The 15,187-nt window shown below is 37.5% G+C and overlaps 4 protein-coding genes across 5 annotated transcripts; 2 read left to right on the forward strand and 2 right to left on the reverse strand.

Moving 5' to 3' along the window:
- Positions 1 to 410: 410 nt before the first annotated feature.
- On the reverse strand, positions 411 to 4,267 carry LOC6646060 (synaptogyrin). The gene is made up of 5 exons (XM_002068709.4): positions 3,589 to 4,267; positions 2,952 to 3,183; positions 1,523 to 1,662; positions 1,293 to 1,464; positions 411 to 1,228 (listed from the first exon to the last, which is right to left on the reverse strand). The coding sequence occupies exons 1-5, from the start codon at positions 3,715 to 3,717 to the stop codon at positions 1,182 to 1,184; spliced, it is 720 nt and encodes a 239-aa protein (XP_002068745.1). The 5' UTR covers positions 3,718 to 4,267; the 3' UTR covers positions 411 to 1,181.
- A 612-nt stretch (positions 4,268 to 4,879) lies between these two features.
- Positions 4,880 to 8,457, forward strand: LOC111519052. 2 transcript variants are annotated; one of them, XM_023177775.2, is made up of 2 exons: positions 4,880 to 8,225; positions 8,288 to 8,457. In XM_023177775.2, the coding sequence occupies exons 1-2, from the start codon at positions 4,940 to 4,942 to the stop codon at positions 8,455 to 8,457; spliced, it is 3,456 nt and encodes a 1,151-aa protein (XP_023033543.2). In that variant the 5' UTR covers positions 4,880 to 4,939. The 2 variants fall into 2 exon arrangements, with proteins under 2 accessions (XP_023033543.2, XP_046866325.1); XM_047010369.1 differs by having other exon boundaries at positions 8,320 to 8,420.
- A 13-nt stretch (positions 8,458 to 8,470) lies between these two features.
- Positions 8,471 to 12,754, forward strand: LOC6646027. The gene has a single exon (XM_023177774.2). The coding sequence runs from the start codon at positions 8,546 to 8,548 to the stop codon at positions 12,548 to 12,550; it is 4,005 nt and encodes a 1,334-aa protein (XP_023033542.2). The 5' UTR covers positions 8,471 to 8,545; the 3' UTR covers positions 12,551 to 12,754.
- LOC6646026 (probable enoyl-CoA hydratase, mitochondrial) lies at positions 12,740 to 14,898 on the reverse strand. Its single transcript, XM_002068706.4, has 4 exons — positions 14,874 to 14,898; positions 14,645 to 14,788; positions 13,714 to 14,435; positions 12,740 to 12,954 (listed from the first exon to the last, which is right to left on the reverse strand). Exons 2-4 carry the CDS (start codon positions 14,742 to 14,744, stop codon positions 12,889 to 12,891), a joined length of 888 nt encoding a protein of 295 aa, XP_002068742.1. The 5' UTR covers positions 14,745 to 14,788; positions 14,874 to 14,898; the 3' UTR covers positions 12,740 to 12,888.
- Between the last annotated feature and the right edge of the window lie 289 nt (positions 14,899 to 15,187).

The raw sequence follows: 15,187 nt of genomic DNA on the forward strand, positions 1-15,187 counted from the left end.
TTGATATTTGAATTAAAGATTGTTTTGTAACTCGCCGAACACTTTCAACACTAACCTAGTGTAAATTGTTCTTCAATTTGATGTATTTCTTTTCTTGTTTTGCTTTAATTTTTACAATATTTACTATACAAATCCAAATTTGTTTGGCTATAGTTTTTATTAATTAAATTTTTGTTTTTATGGGGGGATTAAAGCATTGAAGCCTTTTGACAAAGTTTCGATTTAAGCTTTAAGTTGCCAAGTCAAATTTTTCCTGCAGTAAATCTCATTTCAAATCTCAAATACTTTTATGTTTTCTTGTTTCTTAATGAGCATTAGGCATATAACAATTATTTTCAATTTGCTTTTACAATTTACTTTTTACATATAAATGTGTGTATATGCTTTTTTTTTTTTATTTTGGCTTTAGCTTTATTATTGTTTTCCATATAAGCCCACAAAAACTGATCACCAGATATCAGCAAAAAGGAGAGGGGAAACAAACAAACTGTTTCTAGTGTGTGTATTTTTGAAAAAGAGTTTTTGAAATGGATATGTTTTGGAGTCTGTTTTGTTCAACTAGTGGGGGGATTACTGTAGTAATTTCTTGTCTGTGTAAATTTCTCTAAAAAGAAGCGAAAACAAATTGAAGGAATCTGAAGAAGCTATTGTCATGAGCTAAGATTGCGGATATCTAGAGACCAGAGGGCCGCCAGTTTGTGTTTTGCACAAAAGAAATTTGTTTTCGTTCTTGTTTTTTAGAATAATATATAAATACTAAATAACTAACAACATTCAAAAGCATATCGAGTACACAATACACAGGTAGGTATATAAGTTTATAGATATATATATATATATATAATATAATATATATATATATACATATTATTGCAACAAATTTCCACTACAAAAAACTCTTGCACATTTAACTTAAGGGGCTAGGCTTATAAATTATTATTATTATTATGTATTTTTTATTCTGTATAGGGATTTAGTTTTTTTCTTTGTTGTTATTTCTTCTGATCAAAGCAAATGCGTGGCATTATATGTTCGATATCGGTGTAAAGTGTTTTCTATAATCCGTTTGTTAGTATTTTCATTTTTTGGTGTAAAACTTTTTCAATATTGCCATTTCTTTTGCACTACAAAATAGTGTGAGTGTAAGAGAGGATTTTTGGGCGTGTGGGTTATCCTTTACCTTAATAGGTGGGTTGCTGATATTCCATGCCAGACTGAGGATCCATGCCTAAAGATGTTGGTTAAATAAGTGAGTAAAACCAAAACAATATAAATGGAATAATAATACTTACCCTGCTGGGGTTGACCAAACGGTGAAGCGCTATATTGCTCATTATCATTGTCCATAGAATAGCCATAGGCCTGCTGGTGCACTACATTGGCTGGATCTGTCTCAAAGGCTGAGGTGAACTCATCTCCAGCTCCGATCAGGAAACGTTTGTATGCCATAAGAGCACACAAGCCCTGAGATTGAAAATTATGCTTACATTTTCCATTTAGATTTGATTCTTTCAAGACTCACCCAAGTAAAGATAGAAAAGAAACTGAATACAATGGCCGTCTTCATGCTGCCGGCTCCAATGCCCAAGGGTGGCATGGGCGCTGAGCTCCATTGTGACCACAAGTACAAGAAGGATACAAAGTACATAAAGGCCCACAAAGCTGAAAAGTAAAAGATGAAATTATTGTCATCTGCTTCTTTATATGCCATATACTATTAAAAGTTCTTCAAGTGAACTAGCCATAAATTAAGTCATTTTATAGTTTACTATGTTTTCCTGAAGCACTAAATTCCTTTGGATAGTCTTTTTTTTCTGTGTATATAATGTGATGTCATTGCTTTACTTTTTTAGCAGAGTCGTAAGTTACTATAGAAAAATCATTAAACAGAAACTTCCATAAACATATATCAAAATTAGATTTACAGAACAGAATGAGAAATTTTAAGATTCATTAAGTGGAGCTTTGGTTTACAAATTTTGAAGTTCCTAGTTTAATTTAGTCCTTTAATTTCAATAATTTTCATTGATTTTAGCTAGGCTCTTCATTTTAGCTTGATAAAGGTTACATACAACAAAGACAATTGGATTTCATGTTCTTTAAAAGATTTTCGACTTCGTCAGGACTTTAAAAACATATATAACAAAGTTTCAAAAACACTTTTCCTCAAGTAAGAAGTATTAGAACTAGTTCACATAAGATATAAATGCCTCAATATATTTCTCAATATAATATGTGTAAAATATTGGATCGAATCTCTTTTCTTTTCCAATTTCTATTGATTAATTTTTTTTTTTTTATAATATATTTTAAGTACTGTCAAAGTATAAACTAGTTCTCAAATTACTTCTAACGTCAACTAGTTTTCGAATTTCTTATAATTCTTAACTAATATAAATTGTTCATATTAACTTATATAACTAAACTATAATATATGTATGTATATAACCTAGATGAAACCTTTTGATAATACAAACTAAGTACCAAATCTGGAAACTAAATATTTTGATTTCTTTATCTATTTTACATAAAATTCCATTTCTTCAATATAGAAACTAAATGTTAGACTTCATTATATTCCCTTTTAGCCAAGAATGATAACATTACTAAATTTTAGTATCCTCAACGTAAAATCTAGCTCAATCCAGCTACAATCAATCTAGTATATGAAAACTAGTTGTTTAAATATTAACTAAAAACTATTATTTATAATTCCACTTATACTCTTTCTTGAAACAACATTTAAAGAGTCATTCTAAATGGAAAACCAGCTTTCATATTTTATGGGCTTTAATTGTAGTCCTTAAACATTGATGTCCAAACTAGGTTGCAGACATATGTAAGTATAGACTTTTAGTTCATGTTCTCTATAAACTTTTTTATGATAATTTCACTTTGAGTTAACTCCTCCTCCTTGGCATGCCCCATTGCACTTTTATGTGAGTATGTACCTGAAAAACCCATATCCGCCATGACATAACGTTTCCTGCTCTTCACCGATGACATGCGTTCGAAGAGAAATTCACCGCCAATGAAACCCATGGAGGCTAAAAATCCAAATACACCGATTGTATTGCCATATTTACAGGCCATGCCATCACCATTATAAAGGCAATATTCCTTGCCCTCCTTTTCCACCCAACCCTCCGATGATATGCAACCAAAGACCACAATCGAAAAGAGCTGCAAAAAGAAAATAATAAACAGTAAGTTTAAATATTAAATATTTAATGGCTAAATGAACAATAGATTAGTCTAATGGATGCATATTTATAATCTTTTGTTCTGTTTGTTATTGATTTCTTTGTTAAACAGGTGCAACAAACCAGAAGTTCAAGTACACACACACACAAACACAAGTAGTGTGTGTGACCCAATTTGAAATGAAGGCCAAGTTTAGATGAAGAAATTGGCACAAATATTGGTCAACTTTGGTCAGCTTTCAATGGTTACTGTTATCCAACGTTCTATATGACGCACCACAAAACTAAAAGGTGACTTTTCCCATTTAGATTTTATGACATTTAATTACAAAAGTTTTTTTTCTTTCGCTTTTTTTGTTTTTTATAGTCCCTGGCCAACACTTACCCAGCAGAGTCCCCGTATGACAACTTGGGGTTTCATGGCAAATGTTAGGGGATCAAAGGCTCCACCAGCTTTGCCCCCGCCATAGGCTCCACCATTGTTAATGCTTAGTATCTGATTGAGCACATCCATTATGATATCCAAGGGTTTAGTTATACGATTTTGTTTTAGTTATTTAGTTTTTTTTTTTGTTTGGCTTTTTTTTAGATGAATATCATCAATTTCTTTTCACGTCTTGTTGTGAAAAATCGAATCGTGTCTCCTCTCTCTCTCTCGCTCTCTGTTTCTCTTGTTTTTTACCACTTAGAAGTGTATATAAATGGAATGTACATACAACAGAGACGTAAGTAAGCTTCAAGGGCAATGCGGGGGCGTCTTGAGTCGTCTCTCTCTCTCGGTCTGTGTGTGTGTAGCAAATTATAGATTACAACACTTTTAGCATTCGCATCACATAGAATTCACTTTTAAAATTTGATAGCAGTTACTTCTGCACACTCAAAAGCCTTCTCAACACTACAACAACACACAATTTGCTGCCTTCATTTGCTCTCTGACTGGGCTTGTTTTTATTTTGTTTATCTTTCCTTTTTTTTTAATATTAATCAATGCATTATTAATGAATTGAAAGCAATGCGAATTTTTCAAGGGCCAGCTATTCTTTCGTTTCGTTTCGGTTTTCACTTTTACTTTTTTGCGCAGGACAATGATGAAGAATACGCGGTGTATACGAAAGGGGTGGGTGGCCGTTAGAAATTCGTGCACTTATTGTGCTCTGTTAACGCAATGTTGAAGTTTAACAGAAAGCCGTTAAAAGGGCTCGCACATTGGTTTGGAATCACATTAGCAATGCTTTTTGCTAGACTTTAGATGGAAGACATTTTCTTTACCTTTTTTTTTGCCAAATTTAATTCAGTCTCTTTAAATTCATTCAGCATTTAAGAGAGAAGTCTCAATTCTTTACTTTTAAAAATGCGCTACCAAATTTTTTAAAATTTGATTTCCATTAAATTACAAAAAAAAATTAAAATGTTGTATGGAAGCTACAGGAAGATGACAGAGTTTCTTATAAATTTTCACAAATATTTTTATTATTTGTTTATTATTTAATATACATTTTTATAAATACCTTCTACAGTTGATCAAAAGTTAACTATTTTCAATCGGGATATAATTTTTCAATGCAATTTCGGTAAATATAGTCCTAAACTATTCTGAGCACTTTAATAAGCATAAATAAATGTTGTAAATTATATAGTGTACTTAGTGTTTTCTGTAAAACAAAAAAAAAAAAGAAAAAAAAATTGTTTTTCCCATTGAATGGACTCAATTAGTGCAATTCCGAAAATTTCAAACCATGCATCATCATCGTCAATTATTACGACAGAATAATAAAGCTTTAATTCTTAATTCAAAATGTGTTTGTGGGGCCATGCGAAACTATTTGGATTCATTTTTAGTGCCAAACTCAAAGAAAGGTTCTTCAATTTTATGGTATCTGGATAATATTTTCAATGATATTCAATGTTGCTCTGATGGTAGAAAACATGAGAAAACACCAGATGAGCTGGCCTATGCGATATGTTGTAAGCCCAGAAAACGACGTAAGCCGAAAAAAGTTAAAGAAATTGATACACTGCCCATACCAAATGCCCCATGGACTCCTCTCACGGGTTCGGGACTAATGTGTGGCAAAAGTTTGCCCAAGAGATCACCAGTTGTTATAAGACCACAAACTAAAATCAATCAAGAAGTACCAGCTCAAGGGGCCATGGAAGGCAGACTAGCTATGAGACGTCGATCTATTCCCAGGACACTACAAACTCCTACATGGCTCCTAGATCAAGACCGCAAATCTAAAGATGAAGCCGAGGCTAAAAAACTACGTCAAGAGGAGGAGGAGAAACAAAAATATTTACGCAAACTTGAAGCAATGGTAAGATTTAAGCTATTCCGGGAGATTAATCAAAAAATAAATCTACTACGGAACAAAAGAATGTCCTTAAGTGATAGAGTTCCAACGCCGTATCGTCGATCAGTCGATTTAAAATCTTTATCCGATCTTAAAGAGAAAAAACAACAATGGAGTGAAAATCTGGAGGAGAAATTTCTTCTGCATACTTTTACTCCAACGATAGAGAAAAAGAAGCAATCTAAGAAAAAGACAATAGACCGCTCCTTGAGAACACCCTTTGGCATTTATGATTTCATGGAAAGATCACATAGACCCAATTTCAGTTATAGATTTTCCAAAATGCTCCGACAAGAAGCTGCCGTAGTTCCGGAGTTTCATCCGAATCTCAAGAGTAGATATGCCTTACAAGGAGAACATCCACGACAAGTCACTCAAAGAGAGTATTCGGAGAAAATTGGTGATACTCTAAAGAACATTGAAAGTGTAGGTAAACAAAAGCCTGGTTTATCTTTTAGAGAGCTATTAAAAGATATTGAGCAACCAAAAGATCATCCAATTTTAAAAAGCAGATATGAAATGCCAACTGACAAGCACAAAAAACGCAAAGTAACATCTAAATCGAAGACATCAGCCAAACCTCAGCAAAAATCCACTAAATCCCATGATGAAGGGTTCGGTATACCACTTGACAATCTCTTAGGATTGCAAAAAAGTCAATTAAAAATTCGGCCAAAATTCACACATAGATTTAGTAAAATGTTGCATGGCAAAACTGCCTTAAAACCGGAATCGCATCCAAATTTTAGGAGTATGTATGATATGTCTGGAATCAATGAGCCTTTAAAAACCATCAAGGATACGGTCTCAAAGACAATGCTCCATAAAACACAATCTTCAATCCAGAGAATGCACAAAATGCCTTCCATAAGTAGTCATTTCAAGCATAAAGATGAAATCAAGAAACACCATATGGCTAGGAGTTCAAAAATTATATCCGGATTACCGGCACACAAACGGCAATTGAGGCGTGTTCGTAATTCCATGCAAAGTACAGGAAGTGTATCCCAGGATATAGATCAGATTAGTATGATTGGCGATGCATTAGATTGGGAACCACCACTGAGACTTAGGCGTAATAAACCGGGAATACCAAAAATGCAAATGCATCGCTTAAAATCAAAAACCTACTCAAAGACCCATCTAGCTCGCGAGACAATCCTATCGGATTCAAAGGAAGAAGGTGCTCTATCACAATTGCCTGTCCCTAAATTTCCTCGTTTGGGTGCTCATAATACATATGCGGAATATAAGCCTGATTTAATTCTACCATATCAAACATATTCGAATCCATCGATGTCTACCACAGGGAGTGTACCACTGCAATTCAGCAATTTTCGTCGACCATTCCGATACAAGGCTCCAGATCTTACGTATGCGCCAAGAGCAAAGCCAAAAGATCATGGACTTGACGTCAAGAAATCGTCAATGAAGGTAAACGGGATTAAACCGAAATCAACACAAGAGGAAGATAATATCAGTATTGGTGTGGGCATAAAATTGCGTAAATTCTCATCGTATATTAAGAATTCTTTGCCTGATCGAATGATTGTAAAAAGAATTGGATCCAAGACGTCCATTGCCTATCTACGCTCAAATAAGAAGCCGACAAAAAATGAGTTAGATAATGTCTCGCTAATAAGTTTGCAGAAATCTGGTGATTCTGGAATGTTAATCAGTAGCAGTGATATATTGAAAACATCAGCACCCCAACCACCATCACCACCGGCAACCACGATTAAGAACAAACCAGAAGAAGTAGAATTTATGTTTGCCCCCGATGCCTGTACGCCATTGAGCTCTGATGCTGGAACTCGAAGTTCAAGAGAAAGTTTCACTTATACTACATCTACAGTGCATTCAAAAATAAAAAAGGCACCCACAAAAATAGTTCCAGTTCCACCATCTCTAGCGTCCATTCAGAACTTAAAGGATAATCCAAAAGGACAGAACAGTAAACGCAAACGTAAAATCACAAGATATCCCAGAGTTCATATTAAAGAACAAAGTACATATTCCGAAACTGAGAACGACAATGCATCGAAGCATTCATCAAGATCTGCTGTGTCCATGGATGAAGTGGCCAAGGAGATAGATGAACTCGAAGCTAGGGCCAGAGAGAGGCAATCCCTGAGATGTACAAAACAGAGTCTACGCGAAAAATTCACCATGGAGGAGCATGAGAAATTGAATGAGAAAATTCGCCAATATATCGAGCAATGTGCCATACGTGAGGATCATCAATTTAAGAAGCCGCCACGAGATTTTGTCGCCGAGGGTAAAAAGACATCATTAACTCCACCCCTTAAACGCAGTAAAAAAGCCAAGATTCCAGTGAAAATTAATCATGATAAATTTCCAACGGTTTTGGAAATTCTTAGAATTACCGATTTATCCAACATCAAGTTACCGTCGATTACGGAAGAGCTCTATAAGCATTGGACCAATGACTATCCCACTGATTGGACTTATCCTCTGCTGGAGCCCCTAAAAATACGGCGTTACGTCAGAGATTCCTCATCTTTTCTGGCACCAAGTCCATGTTTGGTAGTAGAAGAAGAATGCGTAGCACTAGAGCAAAGTCCCATGATACAAAAAACAGTCGAGCAAAGTAGTTTAGATAAATGTGGTAACAATTGTTATTGTTCTGTTTGTGATTTCTTTAAAATTGGTAAGTTCCCAAGATCTACTTATATGAAGTCGTTCCTAATTTCGTGGCCTTTAATCTGGCAGGTGCTCGTGCTCCCGACTCTCCTCTGATTAAGCGTATGAAAAGAAGATGGCAAAGATTGGAACTCATGGCCTATAATCGCCTAAGGCAACTATGTGAAATGGAAAGAACCCAAAAGATCAAGCCATCTAGCAGCATCCTGAAACCATCCTTAGATTGTGGTCACAGTTAGGCTTTCATCTAGTTGTCAGCTAAATTTTTGATTTTTGGGAACAATTTCAAATTCTTTTAGTTGTTTTAATTAACCAAATGAATGCAAAATGTTGGGATCCCTACAGGCCGAACGGTTAAATAGACAAAATACCTGTACATCTTACTATGATTTCCTCACTCGTGACCGCCAGTGCTTGGAGTCTTGGGATTGTGATGGCAAAAAATTCATTGATACACCACCCAAAGAGAAACCCATTCCGCCGCCAACTCTAAGCAATTTGATCAAATATTATGATATCGATGACAAGGCTATCGAATGGTATTTGGGTACGAAAAAGGAACCCTCACTTAAACCATGTAAACCAAAGAAATTTTGTTATAAATTTCGTGTACCCATCCGACATATGGCCAACAGGATGATGAGAAGACCAGAGATGCCATTTTATCAGAGTCGACGCATATCCCCAGAGTTTTTTTGTCTCTTGCAAAAATATCAGGAGAAGATGGCCAAAAAAAGTCTCATTTATCAATTGCCACGTAAAATGCTTACGGGAAAGCCAAGTTTCGCCTATTATAAATATGATCCGGCAGCCAAAAGTCGTCACATGCGTCCGGGTATAGATACAGCTGCTCCGGTTGAGTTTCCCTGCAAAAATGTGTCGTGTCCACGTCGTACTCTAACTCCCGAAGAGATTGAGAAACTCAACGGTGATCAATTTCTTTGTTGCGCTCGTAAAGCAAAGCGCAAATCCACAGAACCATTTAAAATAGAACCGCACTACGATCCATATTGTCAGCACTCAAAGGATATGAGCAGCAAGGATGCCGTACCTGATTCCAAGAAGAAATGTGAAAATTGTGCTGAGCTTTATTTAGAGAAAAACGCTCTACTTGACGATTTGGAAAAAGAAAAGGCAGCTGATAAGAGATACAGACTTCATGAAATTTATGATCCCAATTGTGAATTTAATAATGATACGGTCAAGAGGGAGGGTATATCGGAGGATAAGATCCCAAGAAGGTTACACTTGCTATATGATGCAAATCCCGAAAGAAAACAGATAAGCCTCAAGGACTCACGTGAAAAACTTCATCAGATATTTGTTGCCAGTCGTAATGATGTGCCCGCAAAGAAACCTCCGAGAAAAGTGTCACCTGCTCCAGATATGACAGACTATTGTCCCATAATCAAGCCCAAAGTCAAGCTGGGACCCTGTGAGAAGCTAATATGTCCCAAGCGTCCAAAGTGCACAAGAGATCCGCGTTCTATAGAGTACGAGAATCGTCCTCTTAGTAAGGTCTTAAAGGAAAGTGATCGGAATAGAAAAGCATGTTCCTCTCGTCAACGTTGTCGGAGAAATGGAAGTCGCAGCACTAGCGCGGCGACCATTACTGAGGATGATGATGCCTGGGCTATGCGTAATTGGACCAAATCCCTGGAAAAAGATCACCAGCAAGAGCAAGCCGAGAATGAGTGTTATGGCTACAGAGTTCGACCAGCTTCAAATGGTTTCTACAATGAAGTGGCTGATTGTCCCAAACGTGTTTTGGTTCAACGCTCCAAACGACCCGATCTGTATGAACAGAATGATGTGGAAATGCCCCCGAAACGTAAACCCGATAGATGTGGCTACGGTTACAAAGGATTTATACATCATTCTGAGAAACGGAAATTGAATGGACGTTGTCACAAGGTGACCAGAGATCAATGCAAGCGAAAGAAACCACCGCCTTATTGTTATTTTTGGTCTGCTGTGGATCCTGATATACGTCATGAGGAGAGAACTCGTCTGGCCGAGATTGATTGTCGTAATCGTCACCTATGCAAGACCAGGCGTCCTCATACATATTATTGGTCAAAAGTCACAAATAACACACGAAACGAGGCTAAGAGACGTTTGGCAGAGAAACATGCTCCCATTATAGAGAGACAGAAAAGTCGAGCTCCGCGTCTCTTTTGGTCAAAAGAAAATCGTTCACTTCAACCAGAAACAAGTGGGAAGAGGAAAAAGCGTCATGGAAGTATCACGAGTCAGAGTAGCCGAAGATCTAGCCAACTTTCATCAAATGATTCACAAGAAAATCTGCCATTAACTCAATCAAAGCCAACCTTTAAGGGTAATCATGCCAAACAGCATAGTTCCTATTACTATTGGTCCACAAATAAACAAAGGGATTTGCATTCCAAGCCACAGAAGACCCAGTCAACTAAACTGAAGGATGATGGTAGTTCTTCAGAATGCGCCTGTTCCGAGGATGAAGCGGTTCTACATAGCTCTTACCTTTCCACAGCTCGAAACGAATGTCATTCTTCAGAGCCCCAAATGAAGCGCAAAGGGATCACTTCCGATAGAGAAAACGATAAGGAAGTTCAGCACATGTGGTCGGGACTCATACAACCGAAGGAAAGGCAACCAATGGTTAGTTCCAGTAATCCAAGGGTTCTAAAGAAACCTCGCATCTTACCCAATCTGCAGGCTGTGGTCAAGAATTTCTTTTGGTCAAGCAAAAAGTCAAAAAATCATACTCAGGAGGATGATCTTTTCGTTAGTGATCAGCCAACAAGGTCTCAAACTTGTCACAAGACCGAAAATGGACCTTGTGTTCGGCGACTGGAGAGCCGTCCCAGTGACCAGGACAGATTGGGTCAATTGACAGAAGAAGATGAAGCAAATTTAACGCAACAGGAGACCAGAAATTTGGGAATGGAAAGGATTCAAAAGAAAGATTCTAAAGCACAACAAAGGACATACAAAAGAGAATCCTCCAGCAGTAAATATGTCAAGCTGAGTGGTCCCCGGGATCCTAGTGTTTGGTCAAAACAGAAAGAGAAAAGACAAAAAACTGAAACCTCATTTGTGCAAAGAAGGGAAAGAGCACCCAAGACGGAGGCGTTACTAATTAGAAATCGCAGAAATCGCTCAATCACACCCACTTCTAGGGATACGGAAACGGAATGTTGTAAAAAGTCATGTCCGAGAATTAAGAAAAGGAAAAGTGGATGCACTACCAATACTCCCCCTGCGATTGAGGAGGATGAACAAATTCATCGTGAGCCCTACTCCTATCGCAAGAGACGCATTCAATATAGAAACTACAAGGGACCCGAACCCAAACTAAACACACGCTATGGATATCAGCGTAATGTTTCACGCTCAAAGTCTCCGTGCTTGGTACGCACTTCCTGTCCAGTTCCAAGAAAGCGAAAATCATCCCCTCCAGGACGTAGGAAACGATGTTCCCTAGCCAGACGTTGTAGCAACACTTCTGTGGCCAGTGATGGTTATCGTTCACCCACTTATTCAGCCAAAGACTATCCTTGTCTGGCTGCCGAACAAAAAGAATCTCGTGCCCAGCGAGAATGGGAAGAACGTAGGCAAAAGAAACGCGCTAAACGAGAGGACTCCAGGAAGAAGAGTAATTATAGTGATTCCCATGGGAGCAACGATTGGTTTCTCACCTCTCGAGCAGCTGAAACACGTACAAAAAAATGTCGCCGTAGTCTAGTATTTACACAGCATTCCGAGCATTTTCCCTCAGAGCCAAATGATTGGCATATGGTTGAACCGACAAAGGAAAGCTTGCACCAAATTCGTCGAAAACCTAAAGATTTCCATTTGGTTGAACCATCCAATGTGGACATTGATGAGTATATGGACAGCCAGCGCAAGTGTGGTAGAAAACCAGGAATGATCTATGTTCAGAGAGCAGAGGAAACTATCAGCGATGGCGATGAGGATGAGGAATCGATTGATGGTTGCACTTGTGCCGATCATCCAAAGGTTCCTCAAATCTATGACTATCCCACTGTTAGCTGTCCCAATGCCCAGGTGAAACAACAAGAGAGCGAACAAAAAAGGAAGCCAACAAATCGAAAACAGGATCATAATCATTATGATTACAGAAGCTCGGATTGTGGTCAGTGCAAACGTTGTACAAGTAAACCAAGTCGCATTCGCGGTGGCTATCAACAAGATCAAAGGGATCAGCCTCATAGCTTTGCCACTAGTGTGACATCTTATCCCAAGAGCAATACTAGCAAGCGGGCACATTACCATAAACAGGTTAATGTCACACAAAATACAAATTGGGCCCATGGCTTTTGTTTTTGATACACATTTTAAAGAAATCGGAAGGAAGAAGATTCGCGAGGAAAAGTGGTGCAAATTGAATGAAGTATAAGGACAAAAACGTCCTTCATTTTGTCATTCAATTTGTAAGGCTTTTCCATGATCTTAGATCTTCATCTTACAAACCTGTTATTGATTGTTTTAATCTTTGCGGTAAATTTTAAGTCGAAATTTTTGCAAAATTTATAACATTTAGTTGTTTTTTTTATTTATTTAATAACATTGGGCTTGGTTTTTCTTGACTTTGACTTCGGTATATATAAATGCATTCCTGGATCATCAGTTGTGGTTATTTTACAAAGAGTTAGTTGAAGTAGTCCTTACTCATTGGTGAAATTGGCTGGACGCTTCTCCACAAAGGCTTTCATGCCCTCCTTGCGATCGGCCTGCAAAATAGGAAACAAGAGTTTAAGTAATACACTTTTCTATGGCTTAAGATTTCTTCAAGTATTACTCTACGTTAGAAAGGGATTGAACTTAAAGTAATTAATTGGTTCTTTTTAAAAGCACTTCTTAAGTTCTTACCCAATAATTCTTAAGATCAAGGGTATCTCCTAGCCCTAGCACTAGAATTTTTACATTTGTAGTTAAGTAAGAACGAAATAAAGCCCTTATTTAATAATATATCTTGACTCCAAGAAATGTATATCACTAATTAAAGTAAGATTCTCTTTTAGCTGAATTCATAACTGAAAGTTATTGTTCCAGACCGAACTGGAAACGTTATTAGTCACTTATTTTGTATACTAAACAAAGAAATTGTGCAACAAAAACAAAATCCAAAGGTTTTTTCTAACAATCATACATCCTAAACTTTGAAAATTTTATAGTTTTATAGTTAATGTAAATAGATTTTCATCTTTCATCTTAACATAAGGCACTATACATGATCTTAAGCGCTCCATATACATCCTTATCTAAAAGGTTTAATAGACTTTAGCCAACATTAGTTCAATGTATCTTTCTAGAAATGATACAAATGATTTCCTAATCATTATTCATTAGCTGATTTCGCTATCAACTACTTGAACATAGACGTCAGAGAGGGGCAAAAACCATTACAACAGAGATTACCTAACACAATTGTTTTGAACTTTGTCCTAAAAATAAACAAATGTTATGGGTTAAGTTACTCCCTTTCTTACCGTTGAGAAAGTGGCATGGAAAGTGCGACGCTCGAATTTGAGACCCTCTTGGAGAGTTGTCTCATAAGCGGTATTCACAGCCTCCTTGCACAATTGCACAATCAAATTGGAGTGAGTGCCAATTTTCTCGGCCAATTTAACAGCCTCGGCGACCAATTGATCAGCTGGCACCACTTTGCTGGCCAAGCCCAATTTCTCAGCCTCCTGGGCATTAATCATGTTGCCAGTGAGGCACATTTCCATGGCCTTTGATTTGCCAACGACACGTGTCAAACGCTGAGTGCCACCAGCTCCGGGAATGGTGCCCAAGGCAATCTCTGGCTGGCCAAATTTAGCCTTATCGCCGGCATAGAGGATATCGCACATCATGGCCAATTCGCAGCCTCCACCGAGAGCATATCCATTGACGGCAGCAATAATGGGCTTCTGAGTGCGTGCCACCTCAGTCCAGTCGTTGAGGAAATTGCCCTGAATGCACTGGGAATAGGTATTGGGAGCCATCTCCTTGATATCAGCACCAGCGGCGAATGCCTTTTCGCTGCCAGTCAGAACAATGGCAGCAATATTCTTATCCTTGCCGAATTGCTTCAAGGCGGTGGACAATTCCTTCATCAATCCATTGCACAAGGCATTTAATGCCTTGGGCCGATTCAAAGTGATAACGGCCACATTTTGTTTCTCTCCTTGCACTTCGGTCTTGATGAATTCCCAGTTACTTGTAGCTAGTGAGAGTAAAAGAGATGGCATATAATGTGAGGTGATTTTGATCTTGAAGGTTACGTAATAATAATTTATGGAAACATTTTAAGCACACACACAAAGCCGGTTGCAGAAACGGCATGTGGATGAGATAAAGAACTCAAATGCAAATGCAATTGGACTTTGATCTTCAGTCTCTGGATGTGGGGGCGGGTTAGGGGTTTCTACTTACAGGCTGTACTACCGAAACGGGTGGCAATTTGGGGCTGTCTGGCAGCCACTTGGAGCACCTGTTGAGCACGCTGGGCACAGATCTTAGCAAAGTTTGCCATATTTCTCCTTAACAAAACTGAATTCCAAACACAAACACAAAGAACTGCAACAGAAAAAAAATTAATTTCTTGTTATCTAATATTAAATTAAAGGCAAAACAAAGTTTAAAATGGCCAGCCGGTACTCACGCCTTGGCAGTGCTGTCAATTTAGCTATTTCCAAGAAAAACTAGCTTTACTTTATATTTTGAAACATCGATAAGCGAAACGAGTATTTTTCCCAATTTTTAAACCGCGAGCAAAAGTTGAAAATGCGAAAAATTTACAATCAAAAACCGCGTGGTAAAGACCCTGCATTTAAAGATTGGCTGACTTTAAATGCAGCAAATGTTATTGCAAATACTGACATTAGTCAAATTAATATTGTCAAAATTTTACATATAAGGAAAAGCTCTTGTAAAGCTAATATTTTACAAAATTGTTAATTACAAGAAAAATGCTGC

This window comes from Drosophila willistoni (genome assembly GCF_018902025.1).
Source record: "Drosophila willistoni isolate 14030-0811.24 chromosome 2L unlocalized genomic scaffold, UCI_dwil_1.1 Seg72.1, whole genome shotgun sequence".
Classification (NCBI taxonomy): domain Eukaryota; kingdom Metazoa; phylum Arthropoda; class Insecta; order Diptera; family Drosophilidae; genus Drosophila; species Drosophila willistoni.

Coding starts and splice junctions, on each gene's coding strand:
- LOC6646060 (XM_002068709.4), bottom strand. CDS start 3,717: ATGGATGTGCTCAATCAGATACTAAGCATTAACAATGGTGGAGCCTAT. Junction 3,184..3,588: donor TCATACGGGGACTCTGCTGG/GTAAGTGTTGGC, acceptor TTCTTTTTGCAG/CTCTTTTCGATTGTGGTCTT. Junction 1,663..2,951: donor GGCGGATATGGGTTTTTCAG/GTACATACTCAC, acceptor TTTACTTTTCAG/CTTTGTGGGCCTTTATGTAC.
- LOC6646026 (XM_002068706.4), bottom strand. CDS start 14,744: ATGGCAAACTTTGCTAAGATCTGTGCCCAGCGTGCTCAACAGGTGCTC. Junction 14,436..14,644: donor CCGTTTCGGTAGTACAGCCT/GTAAGTAGAAAC, acceptor TACTCTCACTAG/CTACAAGTAACTGGGAATTC. Junction 12,955..13,713: donor TCCATGCCACTTTCTCAACG/GTAAGAAAGGGA, acceptor CCTATTTTGCAG/GCCGATCGCAAGGAGGGCAT.
- LOC111519052 (XM_023177775.2), top strand. CDS start 4,940: ATGCATCATCATCGTCAATTATTACGACAGAATAATAAAGCTTTAATT. Junction 8,226..8,287: donor TTGTGATTTCTTTAAAATTG/GTAAGTTCCCAA, acceptor TTAATCTGGCAG/GTGCTCGTGCTCCCGACTCT.
- LOC6646027 (XM_023177774.2), top strand. CDS start 8,546: ATGTTGGGATCCCTACAGGCCGAACGGTTAAATAGACAAAATACCTGT.